This window comes from Phalaenopsis equestris, unplaced genomic scaffold, assembly GCF_001263595.1.
Source record: "Phalaenopsis equestris unplaced genomic scaffold, ASM126359v1 Scaffold000459, whole genome shotgun sequence".
Lineage (NCBI taxonomy): Eukaryota > Viridiplantae > Streptophyta > Magnoliopsida > Asparagales > Orchidaceae > Phalaenopsis > Phalaenopsis equestris.
The window spans coordinates 47,891-64,906 of record NW_018164900.1 but is presented as its reverse complement, the minus strand read 5'-3'; the positions used below and the strand labels follow the sequence as shown (position 1 = coordinate 64,906).

General features: G+C 33.7%; 1 protein-coding gene across 2 annotated transcripts in view; it reads left to right on the top strand.

Moving 5' to 3' along the window:
- Nucleotides 1-16,562, top strand: part of LOC110027876 (alpha N-terminal protein methyltransferase 1) — a 29,571-nt gene extending 13,009 nt beyond the window's left edge. For both annotated transcript variants that reach the window (XM_020729494.1, XM_020729495.1), the window contains exons 6-8: nt 8,194-8,248; nt 15,858-15,955; nt 16,033-16,562. In XM_020729494.1, the coding sequence (XP_020585153.1) occupies nt 8,194-8,248; nt 15,858-15,955; nt 16,033-16,158 (279 nt within the window). In that variant the 3' untranslated portion in view covers nt 16,159-16,562. The remainder of the gene's footprint in view (nt 1-8,193; nt 8,249-15,857; nt 15,956-16,032) is intronic.
- Nucleotides 16,563-17,016: the final 454 nt, after the last annotated feature.

Sequence of the window (17,016 nt, the reverse complement as noted above, 5' to 3'; positions counted from 1 at the left end):
ATAATTAGGATCATATAAAGTAAATAAATGAAATTTAATACTTAAGTAATGTAATATTAATAGTTGATAATATAATAATTTATTTTAAACATATGTAATATAAATACCAGGTTAGGTTTTCATTTTAGAATAGTCGACGTGTGGGAAAATCTTATCAAGTTAAGCGTCATCGAGGTGAGTACTCATACTCTTAAATTACAGTATTTTTTTAGTATCTCTTCTAAACCAGTTGTGTGGATTGTTATTCATGTTTGATTAATAAAATTGATAAAGTGGATTGTTATTCATGTTTGATTAATAAAATTGATTTTTCTATTATTAAATTTTATGAGTCATCTCGATACAAATGCTTATAGTCACATATTATGAAATAATTGATGCATTATAATATTATATATGAGTAATATGAAATTGTGAATGATATAATTTTTATAGAGTTAATGTATGTGTATGTTTGACTATGATGGAGTCACCTCTTGATAGTACTAGTAAGAGAACACTAAGATTCTCATGCACCCATATGAAAAATGATATTGATATTGAAGTACCTTAAACGTTAATCTTATGACGGTTGTACAAATTTATAATATAAAATCATATTGGTGTGTTAATGATATACTACAATGTTAAATATTTATATTGATTTATTAAAAAGTTTAACTGACATGCATTTTATTTAATTTTTATTGTATTGTCATAGTTTAGGAGTATGAGTATTCACCAGCTTGTTTAGCTCATTATTATTTTTAAACTAATTTTTCATGTTAACTAAGTGACTAAAGATGAATGATAGAAGAAACAATATGTATAGAAGACGCAGACAACCAGTAACGAAGTAAATTTAAATTTATTATTTTTATTTATTTCGATTAGTTACTCTTTTATTTGTTAAATAATAATTAAATATAGAAAATTTAATTCACATTGTCCGACTGTTTGTTCCCGTCTTAGTTAATTTTAAACCCCAAGCTGGGTCGTGACAGCCAGGATGATAAATCACTCGTCATACTCAATCTACATAACTATTCGACGAACAAAACATTCATTTGCTAATATGATAACTTGCTTATACTTCGCTATACTGGTCTTCCTATACTCATTCATAATATTGGATATATTTTTTCACCTTATTATACTTTTTATGCTAAATTGACTTATGCTTGATCAATTAAGAAAAAAGTTAAAAGAAAAATGAGAAGAAAACTTCATTAACATGAACTTCTTTTTACAAAGAATATGGAAAAAATTATACAAGGAAACTTGTATGGATGATTCTATCATTATGCTGCACTCTCTTCGTCAGACATTGACACTTCGAGTAGTTAAATGATAAAATATTTCTTACGCAATAAATAGCTTGAAAAAAATTTTCCTTACTGCAAGGCACCTCTTTCCCCTACAACGAGGTTTGAGAGAAAAAAACCCAACAATCTTCAAATTTGCCAAATCGTGGAACGAGCAAAGGGATTTTACTCGAGCCACATTACATAAGGCTGCAAGAAGAATAAAGAAGTGGACAAACAAGAAAATGAGACATGAAAACACATGGAAAAAAGAAAGAATTGATGGTATCAGGTGGAAGACGCAACGAGGGCATTGCGAGCTTAGGTGGAGAAGAGTGTCATGCACTTCCATCTCAAAACAGGGTGTGCCACATCCCTTTGGCCATAAGAAAGAATATTCTAGAGAAAACTAGAGAGAGAGAATAATCTAAGAGACTCTAGAAAACTCCACCGCATTCTGAAGGACGTTGGAAGGGAAAAGATTCAAGGGGAACTCAAAGATAGCCTAGGAAGATTTACGATCATGTATATATATATACAAGAGCAATGTAGAACTATCTAGAAGTTAGTCTTTTCTATTGTAATCTAGAGATTTCCCTAGGTTTGGGAGAGGAATATAAATAGAAGTCCATCTCTCTCATTTTTATCAACCCAAGGTTTCTAAGCAACCAAGTGTAATCTTTCATTCTTTAGTGAATTGTTCATTTCTTCAATACTTTCTCCCTACTTCTTTTTAGAGAGTTTTTGGTGTTACAAGTTCAAGCGTTGCAAGTGTTAGGCTTATTTAGTACTAAGGAAGAGTGCTGAAGTCGCATAGGAGACTTAAGAGAAGTTTTGCCCATGACAGACAGGTGCCTAGGACAAGGTTGTGATAGACTCAAGATCCATTCTAGCATGAAATAAGTGGAGCTGCAGCAACCTTGCACAAGAGCAATGCATGCATGATTTCACATGACGGGCAAGGTAGATCCTTTCAATGATACCGATAACAGTAGTCACCAATTTAGGAAGAAGGGAATTCAGGAAAATTGCTATTAATTTAATGAATGTTTTGGAAATACAATTGCAGTATATGTTAGAAAACATACATAACATATGAAAATACATATGTAGTTTATTTTGCTATTCAAGAATGTGGAGTATATCTAACTGACCAGAGCAATACATAGAAAATAATATATGTTGGATTACAAAAGTACAGTTGCGGGAAATATATCAGAAAAATATCTTGTTGTTTTTGAATAACACTTAGAAATATAGTTGAATATATTTATTAAATTATAAAAATACCCTTGCGGGAAATCTGGGAGGATTCAATTAATTCTAGTGGTGTATTTTTGACAGAAAAATTAATTCACTTGAAAATAGAAATTTGTGATATTTGGATTCAATTGAATTAATATACCAGGCATTGACACATTTCAAAAACCTCCCTTGGAAAATAAAACCAATATTCCTACGTCTTTTTTTGTTCATAAATTTAATGCGATATCGTTGCTAGTACCAAAGAGAGGAAAGATGCTTCAGCCTAACCTTCTGTTTATGTAAAGTGATCCAAAAGTAAGAGCCATTTGAATATATGTACCTTTTGGGAACATCAAATCGAGTATGATCAATGTATTTATAGCTCCCACATATACAAGGAATTGTGTGGAAGAAATATAATATGAATTTTATGACATAGAATGAGGAATTACACACAAGAGCCAATCCCGATAAGAGAGCATAAGGGCATTTTTTTTGGTATGCCTAAGGGCAATTTGGTCTTTTATTATTATTATTATTATTGGGTATAAATAGTCTTATTATATTTAGGGTTGGGTTTTTATGTATGAGATTGGATTGTGAGTCTTAGGTTTAGGGTTTGGGAGAGATTTCCTATCTCTCAAATTGTAAGAATTGGGAGAGATCTCGCCTACCTCTCGAATTGTAGAAGCTTATATTTTTTATTCTTATTGAGCTGTTTGAATTACTGAAGAATATATTTATATTTGGTCTAATTCTTGTTGAAAAGCGTATTGATTTTGACATCAGATCGTATCAAATTGGTATTAGAACAATTAGTTATGGGAATCAAAGAAAAATGATCGGGCATCGAGTGCCAGAGTTTCGATCCATGATGTGAACTCGACATACAGGGAAAGCTATAACGAGAGCGCAACTTATCGAGACTAGAAACTTTAGCCTTTCAGCCTGCAGGGAAAGCCATGAAGGAATTGTGTCTTTTGTCTTCTGGGAAGACAGATGAAAGCGACTGGGAAGCGATGTACATAGACTCGAAACTTCCATTTTTTCCCCCTTATCGTCTACCCGATAGAGGCATGATCATAACTACTTCGAAAGGCAGTGATTGGGAAGCTGAGTATAGAGACATGAAACTCTCAACTTTCTCTTATTCCCGTGTCGTAACTTTAATCTTTCTCCAATTCCAAATCTTCCCTCGCACAACAGTCGCGATTCCAAGCTAGTTGGAAAGACATGACCACAACTACTGTACAATCTTGATTGGAGCCACCTGGGAAGCCACGACCGGATTGGAGTGATCCTGGATCACTAACTTGAGGAACAGTACCTCGATTTGCCACATCCAAAATCAGACGACGAATTTCAACATATAAAAATTGTCTTTAGGATTAAAAAAAAATTGAGAAGAATAACAACCAAGAAAGAAAACGATTTGGAGAAGAAATTTGAGGAAGAGTTCAACCAAATTAGATCTTGGATGGAATAAAGGTTCGCCACTATAGAGGATAAGTTTTCTTCCATAGAGAACCAAATGGAAGACCAATTTGAAAGCATGGGGGAAATTCAAGAAATGATAATGAGGTTCATTGAGATGTAATTCAAGACCCCACCGATAACTCAATTTGCAATACTCAATGGAAAAGAGATTGAACGTGAGGAACGTAAGGAACATGAGGAGGAAAACATCCACCATCACGAACCCCCCCGGACTCTGATTGAGAATGGATTAGAAATTTCTGATGGAGACGGTTGGGCCGAAACATATAGAAGAGGTTATGCAAGAGATATGAGGGAGCACGTAGAAGAAAGGAGAGAAACAGGGAGGGGATATGACTAATGATCAAACGAAGGAACCTTACCCTTGATATATTGGTTTGTGTGTGTGTTGGGGGAGGGGAGGGGGTTGGGGGGACAACCGAGGGAGAGGAAGTTGGGGTGGAGATGCTAGGATTAGGAGTTGAAGATGCTTATCTTTGAGTGGGAGGACTCATATGGGTGGGTGTATCGGGTGTAGCGATACTTTGCGGTGAATTTGTTAGATGCGGAGGAGAAGCTCATGGCGGTGGGATTGTGTTTGGCGTGGAGGGAGGATAATCATCTGATACGTTTGTGGAATGAATTTAAGGATTGTTTGTTAGAACTCTTTCGAGTCATTCAAGAGCAATACCTACATGAGAAATTCTATGTCTTGACTCATGAGAAGATTGTTATGAAATATATGGAGAGATTTGAACTAATTTTGGGATGACTATGGGGGATTTTTGAAGCAGGATTGAAGAAAATTTTCATGAAGGGTTTAAAGCCGGACATACGGGCAACACTTTGACTATTGAAACCACGAGAATTGAGGGGGATGATGAAGCTAGCCTAGATGGTGGAGGACAAGAACTAGATGGAGAAGGCTAGCAGGAGCAACACAAATGGAGCGTCATATTGAATGATTACAACCACAACGATACCAAAAGCTCAATCAGAGTGGAAGTCCAGACGTAGGCTGTACGGGGCATGAATGATGGGCCCCGACTGGGAGTGACTCTCAAGTGCCTTACAGAGGTAGATTCTGGAGAAGGGAACCAAGGTGTTATGTTTTCAGTGTAATGAGAAGTTTACTCCAGGATAACATTACAATGATTGAAAATTACAAGTTTTCATAGTGCATGATGTCCTAGGTAGTGAATGAAGAAATATAGACAGTTGTGGTGGAGGAGCACTCGTTTTTTTCCACCTTGAGAATAAGGTGTTTTGGGGAGGGGGGAATTTTTTTATGCTGGTGTCTAACTTAAGGACAATTTTGTCTTTTGTATTCCTAAGGATAATTTAGTCTTTTATTATTATTATTATTATCATTGTTGGCTATAAATAGGCCTGTTATGTTTAGGATTGGGCTTTTATGCATGTGATTTGATTGTGAATCTTAGTTTTAGGGTTTTAGAGAGATTTCATACCCTCGAATTGTAAGAACTGGGAGAGATCGCTTACTACTCGAATTGTAGACGCTTATCTTTTGTATTCTTTTTGAGTTGTTTGTAATATTGAAGAAAATATTTGTGTTTACCCTAATTTTTATCGCATTAGTAAAAAAAAGTTGAGGCTTTAAAGAAAACCAAGGTTGGAAAGTCTGTGGGACATGATGATATTCCAATTGAAGTGTGAAAATATTTAGGAGATTTGGGAGTTTCTTGGCTTAATAAACTCTTTAATATTATTTTAAAAACTAAAAAGATGCTTGAGGAGTGGAGGAAGAGTATTTTGGTCCTCATTTTTAAGAATAAAGGGGATGCACAAGAGTGTGCAAATTATAGAGGAATTAAGTTGATGTGTCATACTTTAAAATTATGGGAGAGGGTAATTGAACATAGGTTAAGACGCATTACAAAGATTTCTCATAATCAATTTGGATTTATGCCGGGCAGGTCTACTATGGAAGCTATACATTTATTGAGAGGTTTGATGGAGAAGTTCAGAGATAATAAGGAGAATGTATATTTGATTTTTATTGATTTAGAAAAAGCTTACGATAAGATTCCAAGAGATATCCTTTGGAGAGTTCTTGAGAAGAAAGGTGTTGATATGACTTATATTCAAGTTATTAAAGATATGTATACTAGAGCTGTTACTTGTGTTCAAACTGAAGGAGGATTGACCAAATATTTTCCTATTTCTGTTGGATTACATCAGGGATCGGCTTAAGCCCCTATCTTTTTGCTTTAGTTATGGATGGCCTTACTGGACATCTACAGGAGGATGTACCTTGGTGTATGCTTTTTGCTGATGATATCCTTCTCGTGGATAAAACGAGAGAAAAGCCTAGGAAAAACTTGAATTATGGAGGTCTACATTGGAGTCTAAAGGCCTTCATTTAAGTAGAACTAAAACTGAATACATGGAATGTAATTTTAGTAGTAATAGCTCTAGTAACATAAGTGTGACTTTGGGTGATCAAATTATTAAAATGTGTGAACGATTTAGATATCTTGGGTCTATTGTTCAAAGCGATGGTGATATAGATGGGGATGTTAATAGTAGAATTCAAGTTGGTTGGTTGAAGTGGAGGAATGCTTTAGGCCTTTTGTGTGATAGAAAAGTATTGCTTAAACTGAAAGGAAATTTTTATAAGATGGTGGTAAAAGACCTGCAATGCTCTATGGCGCTCAATATTGGCCTTTAAAAGAGAAGCATAAAAATAAGTTAAGTGTTGCCGAGATGAGAATGATTAGGTGGATGAGTGGCTTTACACTTAGAGACAAAATGCGAAATGAATATATTCGTGATAAGGTTGGTGTAGCTCCTGTGACGGACAAAATTAGAGAAAGTCGTCTTAGATGGTTTGGTCACATTAAACGTTGACCATTTGATGATCCAATTAGGAGAGTAGATGTTTTAGATTTGACTTGTGTTAAGAAAGGCAGAGGTAGACCTAAGAAGACTTGGGCTTATTGAATAAAAAATGATCTTAATTTACTAGAACTAAATGAAAATATGACACTAAATAGGACGCAATTGAGAAAAAAGATTCATGTAGCCGACCCCACGAGTGGAATTAAGGCTTTGTTGCTGTTGTTGTTGTACCCTAATTTTTGTGAAAAAGCGTGCCGTTTTGAAGTCGGATCGTTTCACAATATCATTGAGATTCACATTTATTACTCCGAGACCTCCTACTATTAGAATTAATCCCATAAGCACACAAAAGGTCTCATGTGTTAGGTTAGGTAAATTCATTATAAAGAGAGGATAATGAATTAGTGTTTCAAGATCTTATGAACAAAAATCAATTTCAACTAAGAATCAATAGGATTGGTAATTAATGCTACTTGATCCCAAAATTACGACAAGAATATTATGCATTAGTTCACCTTAATCCATTATGAGAAGAAAAACAAATAATTTGTTATATTTTATGACCTTATAAAAGGATTTGAAAGACCTAATTTTGAGCTTTGTGCATCCATGCCATAATAGATTATATTCAAAATATTGAAATAACTCTTTTTAATAGATAATATGAACCATCTAGAAAATTTCTAAATGATTTAAAATCCGACTTTTCATTGTATCAAAACAATTTTGACTAGTGAAATCATCTAAACTTAAGTTTTGAAAAAAAAAAGTGATTATTTGAAAATAGTGAAGATCAGTAAAAGAGTTGATCCTTAGATCCATTGGAGTTAGATTTGTATTTACTTTTTTTAAAAGTATTTTTTTTCTTTTTTATTTTATTGATCGATCATGATTGGATAATTCACCACAAATACTTCTCAACTCATATTTGAGTTGGATGCTACTTTCCCTTTGAGATTGAGACTACCAAAAACACAAATTGACTTTAGGAATTTCAAATCATTCTTCATGTAAGCTTAATCAACTAGTTTTAACGGTCTCTCTTCACCTCTTCCTCCCCTAGAAGTCTCATTGTAGTAAAAATGGGTTCCTATGTATCAGCACTACCTCCAAACATAACATTTTTTCGATGAGATACTTTTAAATTTTCATGCTTGATATATGTTCTTTACTTTGACAACTTTTAATTGCTGCAAAATGATTTAAAGAGTTACCTCCAACATAACCTTCCTTCAACTTTATTCTGATTTGTATGAGCCCCTTTCATGCTTCCATGCTTGACATATGTCCTTTACTTTTGTTGACTTTTAATTGCTAATTGCTACAGGTTGGCTTAAAGCATAAAGGCTTTTTTGTTGTTAAAGAGAATGTTGCAAGAAAAGGTTTGCTCTTTTGCCTACTTTCCCTTTTTTTTCTCTATATGTGTGCATCATAAGTGTCTCATTCCTTTTTAGTTTTTTAATGGGAAAACCAGTTTTTTCAAAGTCGAGTTGGCTGCTCACCTTGGTGAGGTTAGGCTCTAATGCTTCAAATTCTTCCCAAATTGCGGGCACCCATACGTTGGATGCTTTGACATTCCTGTCCGTGATGATTTTTTTTATTATGTTCTATGGGTTATACAACCATAAGATAATCTTACATCTTGAAAGCTACAAACATAAGTTTTTATTCACTCGTTTAAACTATAAGCTTAATGTTAGATCTTACAGGTACTTTATATTGGGCAGTCCATTTGGCAATATTTTGTAATAATAAAATGTATTTTTTTCTATTATATTTTAATAATTCATTGTAGTGATTGGCATGTTATATTCTTCAAATTTATTCCTCTTATAATTAAAAATGGTAAAAATATTAGTGCCTTAGCTTAGGCAGTTGCCTAATGCATCGGACATTAGGCAGCTGTCACTTGATTAACAATGAGGAAAACAACATACAAAGCTCTGCTAGTTAAGTTATTAGCATGACGATGATTGTGTCTTGCTATAGCATAGTTGGTCATTGGTTTGAGCTGTTGGTGTCTTGCCACACAATTGCAATAACTCCTTAAACTGCTTTGAATAGCACTATTAAATGTTGTAAAAATTGTATATATGAAAATGATGCTATTCTCATCATTTCAGGCAAGAAAAATCAGCATTCTAAGCCCTACATATATAAATAAAATCTTGATTTAATAAGCATGTCTGATGGTTGAATGTTTATGTTTGTCAATGACCTTTTTTCTTACCTCCCTCTTTTTCTTTATTTTTTGCTTAAGCTTTTGATATCTCTGTTTGTAAAGCAGCGAAAGAAGCTCCATGATTTTGCCATTGGTCATGCACATGTTACCTTACCCTACCATTCATGCTGCTTTAATAAACATACTTCTTTAATAAACGTACTCCTTTAAAGCAACAATATACTCCAAAAACTTGTAGTTCTTCCTTTTTTTGGTTGCAAGCATCAACATTGCTTGCTAAAATTAGAATTTGTATTGGCAAGAATTTGTACTTGCCAAAGAGATTGATTATTTATTTCTTTTGTTCCCACTTATAGATAGAAAAAATTGTAGATTAAATACTTCGGCGGCTCTGTGAGTATAAGAAGCTTCCATCATTCAGATTGGGATATTTTCATGGTAATGTTGAGGGGGATAAATGGTCAATCCGATCGAAATCCCAAGGTCAATTTGGTAGATCAAATTTGATATCGATAAAGCATCTGATTCTATTTTTTCTTTGATGTTTGATTAGCAATTATGGGTTGCCTTCTAAGGCAAGCAGAGCCAAAGAACATATCCTTCTTTATGATTGGATTTAGGGTTTGTCATGAATGAAAAATTGTTCAATTAAGGGTAGCGGCATACTTCATAGTGCTTCGAAGGTGTAGGGATGGAAAGGCCAAAGTTTAATGATTGTACTTGGGTGATTCATTTCAAAATTTGCTCAAAGGCCATAGTGCATAAAGAGTGTGGCTCTGCCGGCTCTGAGGCATGATGTGCTAATTCAGCTGTTCAAGAACTAACTTGGACCTTATCTTGAGAGGAGGATGTCCTAAGGCACTCAAAGACGGTGGATGCCATGCAAAATGTTGATGTTTTGCTGTAGGGCACTCATTCTCGTATACCATGTCAAATGTTTGACTAGATAATTGTACCCAAAGATTACTTTGTTGCTCTTGATGCAATTAAACCATGTGGTAGAGGATAGGGCATTGTATTTACATGTTGCCTTGAGAGAGCTCTAGAACAGAATTCAATGTGTTTTCGAAAAGTGCCTTAGACTTGGGTTATAATGCGGGCTACAATGGTGAGTTTTTTATTCACCTTGATTGGGAAAAGCTCTAAATTTGGAACATGCAACATATCCTTGCCCAAAGATTCGAAAGTGGCTTATATCAATAGTTATTTTAGTTTTTAAAAAATGGAGCCTGCGGCATGTACATGCATAGAGATTAAATATGTTTGCACTCTTTATCCTGTCGTTAACCCATATTGTGTAGATTTGGCCTTCAAAGGAGCCTAGCCTAAAAAGGTTCACGAGAAATGGTCCAAAGATCGATGAATAGTGGTCGCATGTTGATGTTGATGACATTGTGGATGGGCTGGTGCTTACATTTCTGTAGGAATTGAGGCCCAAAGGTGTAAGGGGGCTTACCTAATGATTTGTTGAAGTCTTTTTGCTCAATTAAAGGGTAAGGCTTACATCTTGTGGAAGGCCTAATTATTGGACTTGTAAGTTAAATCTTTAGATTGAAATGAGCCTAAAGGTGGAATTTATGACTTCAAAGGTATAACATTACAAGGACGAGGCCCCGTATGCAGGCCACGCGAATGATTAATTGATGGGGATTGACCTATTGAGCTTTACTAGCAGTGTTTTGATTTCTCGACCCTAGATATTTGAAGAAAAAAACAAGAAGTTTATGTGTCAATGTCATAAAAAACCTTCATTGACTTGGCTAATCAAATCACACTCTCTCTTTCAATAATTGATAATTGTGGTGATGGAAATATTGAGTAATTCGATCTTGTTGACCACTGCATAACTAGAATATGAAGATTTATTTCAAGAGAATATATTATTTTGATAGCAATAAGCTAGCAAAAGTTTTGGTAGGCAAGCAAATGACTATATGTGGATTTTGAACCTTCTTTTATTGGATGACCTCAACCCGGAAATATTAAGGCTTAAATTGACATCCTTATAGTTGTTGGTTTTATGGATGCGGATGTCATGGTGGATTGACTTGAAATTAATTTGAGTTGCTATGGGTATTCTTCTCGAGAAGAATTGCTTTGTTTGACTTGAAACTAATTTGAGTTTCTATGGGTATTCTTCTTGAGAAGAATTTGCTTTGTTTGACTTGAAACTCATCAAACACACACTTGCTTGGTTGGATGATTATCTTTGGCATGGGCTTCAAAATGTCACTTGAAAACTTTTTAGGAAGATGCTTTGTCATTAATTTTACTCTATGGAGTGTTGTAAAGAAATTTGGAGTAGGCATGGGTTGCATCAGCAATTAGAACAAACTGTGTAGGATTATACACCAAATCAAGATACAAGTCTTGATGATTGATATGCTATTAGAAGACTTGTTTATCCTGACAAAGTTCATGTCATTGATGCAATATAGCATCTCCAACAAAGCTATAGTTTCCCTGTCGTGGATATTTATAGGTGAGTATGCTTGTTATGAAAATCAAGAGAAAGGACAAAAACAAAAGGCAGTAAGCCTCTTCCCAAGAGAAAAGGAGCATAATTTAAGGCCATTGAGAAGAAGAGGTGGAGCTGAAGCATTTCTTTTTAAGGCAAAGCAATAACTGCTTTTCCTTATTCTCCAAAAAGCAACCTACATTATTATGTTTACCGCCAACTCACAAAACATGATAGAGGTAAATATGGGATACTTTATTTGGATTTCTTCTAGCGAATTTAAAGAAAGATGGCAATGGAAGAAGGTAGTTATTGTAGTGGAGCATGATCAAGCCCTAGACTGGAGCCTTTCCTTCTCATAATAGATCTACTTGGTAACGAATGTGAAAAATATGAAGCTACTTGAACATTTAATGCTGGATATTTAAGTAGTAGTGTTAACTCCTTTTAAAGATCTATTATGATGTCAAGAGGATTAGCTAAAAAAACCTCTAGACCAGAGTATCACCACAAGATTTACTTGTGGATAATGTGAAAAGTTACGTTATTTGAACATTCAATGTTGGATATTGAAATAGATGTAGTCTTAACTCCATTCAATGATTTATTGCTAGGTCAAGAGGACCAGTTGAGAGAAGAACAATTTCTAGAGCTTAGAATTGCAACTGCTTGTTAAAGCTAGTAGCGGCCATATATAATCAATAAATATGAGCAGTGTCCTTCAATGTAAAAATTGTATACTCAAGCTGTACGATCATGAGATCTATAGACTCAAATGACGTGGGACAACCTAAGAGTATTTGAACTTAGAAAGAACTCTATATAATCCTTGATGTTACTGAAAGAATCAAGTTAGGAGCATTGCTAACAGGAAATATTGAGGCTGAGGGGAAGCTTAAAAGGGTCTTGGGATGACACCTAAGGACCACGAGTCAAGTGCCAAGAGAAAGATGCCTTAGTTCTAGTTAGAGGTTTAAACAAGCTGAGCTTGAGCGAGCCCAGGGCCTATTCATGTTCAACTCATGTTAAAAATAGCTCGTGAATAGCATATTCGTGTTCAACTCAATTTAAGCTCTCGTTTATTCGAATTAGCTCATATTTGGCTCGTTTAAATTTTATTGATTCAACTTGAGTTTAAGCTTGAGTAATTAAAAAAATCATATTCATTTTTATCAACCTAAGTGTACAACAAGTTCGTCTTTCACAAATTTGTACATATGCTGACTTCGACTAATTTTCTATAACCGATGTGGGACTAAAATGTAGGTGGGACAGGCACAGTAGATAGGCGGGCAAAATGTAGGGGATATTTATATACATCCACCCAATATAAATGTATTTACATATCTAACAGTTGAATAAGTCTTCCTATCCGCAACTTGGTAGTTGTTTTACGAACATTTACATATTTACGTATCTGATACTTGAACTTATATATTTTATAATTATACTAATCAATTTTAAAAAATAATAAAATTTAATATTTTTTAAATACATATAAAAATTAATATAAAAGGATGTAAATAAATATTATTATTTAATTATTTCATGTCAAAATGAGTTGAACACGAAGATACAAATTTTTTGTCCTATTCGATTCGTTTATAAATCAAGCTAAAAAATTATTCGTGTTTAGCTCGCTTGCAGAACTGATCAAACTTGAGTTATCAGCTGAACATGAGCTGTTTGATAATGACAAGTTTTTTTGACAACTCTAGTTCTAGTATTGATATTAAAGCCTTTGCAAACCAGTCGAGAGTCATTATCCCACTAAGTGGGGTCGGTAACATGTATCTTTTCTCTCCATTACGTCCGATTGAGTGTCATATTTTCATTCATTTAATTCTAATAGATCAATATCATTTTTTATATAATATGCCCAAATCTTTTTAGGTCTTCCTTTGCCTTTAATAACATCAGTCGAATTTAAAACATCTTGTCTCTTAAGCGGATCATCAGATGGTTGACGTTTAATGTGACTAAACCATCTAAGACGACTCTCTCTAATCTTATCCGCCACTAGAGCTACAACACTATCACAGATATATTCATTTCACATTTTGTCTTTAAGTGTCAAGTCACTCATCCACCTAAGCATTCTTATCTCAACAACACTTAACTTTGTTATATGCTTCTCTTTTGAAGGCCAACATTCTGTGCCATAGAGCATTGCAGGTACCACCACCATCTTATAAAATTTTTCTTTCAGCTTAAGCGATACTTTTCTATCACACAATAGGCCTGATGCATTCCTCCACTCCAAGCAACTAACTTGAATTCTACTAATAACATCCTCATCTATATCACCGTCACTTTAAACAATAGACCCGAAATTTTTAAAATGTTCACTCCTTTTAATGATTTGGTTACCCATAGTTACAACTCTGCCACTGGAGCTAATGCTACTAAAGTTACATTCCATGTACTCAGTTTTAGTTCTACTCAAACGAAGGCCTTTAAACTTCAATGTAAACATCCATAACTCAAGTTTTTTCCTGAACTCTTTCTTTAGTCTTATCCATAAGAAAAATATCATCAGCTGAAAGCAAAAGCAACACCAAGGTTCATCCTCCTGTAGATGTCCAGTAAGAGCATCCACAACTAAAGCAAAAAGATATAGGCTTAAAGCATATACTTGATGTAATCCAACTGAAATAGGAAAATACTCTGTCAATCCTCCTTGTGTTCGAGCACAACTCTAGTATACATATCTCTAATCACTTGAATATAAGTCATATCAACACTTTTCTTTTCTGGAACTCTCCAAAGGATTTCTTAAAGGACTTCTTTTGGAACCTTATTGTAAGTTTTTTCTAAATCAATAAAATTCATATGTAGATCCTCCTTATTCATTTCTGTACTTCTCCATCACCTCTCAATAATTGTGTAGCTTCCATAGTAGACTTGCCCGACATAAATCTAAATTGATTATGAGAAATCTTTGTATCAAGTTTTAATCTATGTTCAATTACCTTATCTCATAATTTTAAAGTACGAAACATCAACTTAATTCCTCTATAATTTGCACACACTTGTGCCATCTCCTTTATTCTTAAAAATGAGGACCGAAATACTCTTCCTCTACTCCTCAGACATCCTTTTAGTTTTTAAAATAATATTAAAGAGTTTAGTAGGCCAAGCAACTCCTAAATCTCCTAAATATTTCTACACTTTAATTGGTATATTATCAGGCCCTACTGATTTTCCGCCCTTAGTTTTCTTTAAAGGCTCATCAACTTTTTTTTTACTAATGTGGCAGTAAAAATAAAATATTTTATTATTATTAAAAGTATTAAGGTCATGAAGGTCGATTGTATTTCAACAATTTCATTGAAATGTTTATCAAAGTAGTTGATCCACCTATATTGAATATATTTTTCTAAGAAAATCACTTTTTGATTTTCATATTTAATACACTTTACTGAGTTAAATTTTTTACTTTTATTTTCTCTTTGTTTGGCTAATTTATTATAATTTATTATCTAATTTATTATAAAGATCTCTAAAAGTAGAACTTTAGCTTCACAAATTTTTCACTTAGATTCCCTACGGACCACCTTATATTTTTCCCGATTCTCTAAGCTTTTATATTTAAACCAATTTTTAAAACATAACTTTTTATATTTTATCTTTACTTGCAAATTATTATTCCACCACTAACTATTCCACCACTCTAACTATTTTTATTTATAGAAAATTTTCTTTTTGATTCTTCAAGTACATCTTTTGCCACTTATTTAATAATGTTTGTTACTTTATCGCACATAGAATTTATTTCTTCATGAACACCCCAAATCTTGAGAATACCATTAATTATGCAATATTAATGACGATATGACACCATTTGTACATAATTTTTATATTTTGTTTGCCTCGTGGTCTCAACTTTGCCAAATGAAATAATTATATGTATTATATATGAAACCAAATTTCACACCATAGGATCATTAATATTTACCCTTTTTGCAACTAACTGTCCCGTCGATATCTTTTATTAAGTTGCATCTTAAAAGTTTGTCCCATAGCCTCTTAGTGCGAGTCTCTTGAATTAGAATCTTAAAGAGATCATGCTTAGCCTCCTTAGAGGGGATTCAAGGAAGCAGTGTCTTTCTCATTTTTTCCCCTAGCTTATTTATATAATTCGTATTTCTTGCTCCAAAATGAAGAGGTCTATTGATACTTGCTCAACATAATTTTTTGAATTTTTTTCTAATCCTTTGTCGGTACCTGTTGACCATATTTGTTCCTATTTTCCAATCATTGAACACCTTACAAACCAATCACCCATCACATAAGCTCTCATCTTCTTATCATGCAATGATACATTTTCCTGATCACATGTCACTTGCAGGATTTGTCTTGGATAAAGAAGATAGTAGCATCACAAGATCTGATTTGTATTTTAGAGATCTTTTCAAACAGTGCGGTCTTTATATTTACAGCTCAAAGGTTTGCTTATAGGCTCTTATAGATTAAAAAAACACTGAACTCCCTTGAAACTTAAAATCTAAATTCAAGCATTGCAGGATCAAAAAGGATTTCCTGCAGAACTTTTTGCTGTGAAGATGTATGCTTTAGTGTGCAACAAACCCAAAGGTGGAAGAAACAAAAGACTTGACTATACGCCGGCCTTGATCAAGCAATCTCATTGATCTTAGAAACCTTCTGCCAGAGATTAATATAGTCAGTTGTGAAGGTTTGAGAAATTCCTAAATATTCATTCAGAACTCACTTTCAAATTAAATTTTTTTTTTTTTTTTTGGAGATAATGAAGTTTAAGCAAATGAGGAATTGGGCAATGGCTGATCAGCTGGTCTCTTATGCTTCTTCTCTGGAAATGTTCCCCAAATCCAGAAATGTTGCTAATCAGCGAGATCTTGGTCCAATTGATTCTGATTGTGTCATTTATTTTAACTTACTGCATTATTAAACTATGTTTTAGTTTCCTGATTCTGCTGCGGCTGTAAGCATTTTTCTTGGAGTGCATATTAGAGAAGGAACTGCCTGGGTTATCATGGAGTCCAAACTTTGTTTTATTTATTTATTTAGTTTTTTATTTTTTTTTGGCTGGTTGTCTTTGAATGATCATATATATATATATATATATATATATATATAAATTCATATACTAAGAAGTGTGTGTGTGTGTACATTGGCTATGATTTAAATGGAATAACAATTTTTTTTTTATGAAAAATGCAAGATAAAATCATGAACAGAAAGAAGGTTAAAAACCAATGAAAAATGGTTAAAATTTGAGAGGAATTTGGAGTTCCCTTTAGTTTAATTAGCTTTATGTTTGATTAATAAGTAATAGGGCCAACCAGTTAACAGCTATATGTGGGGAGAGGAATTTGGAGTTCCCACTCAATTTCTTTATTTAACTCCTTATATTTGATTTATTTCTCTTATATTTGATTTATTTAACTCCTTATATTTGATTAATAAGTAATAGGGCCAGCCAGTTAACAGCAATATGCGGGGAGAGGAATTTGGAGTTCCCACACCCC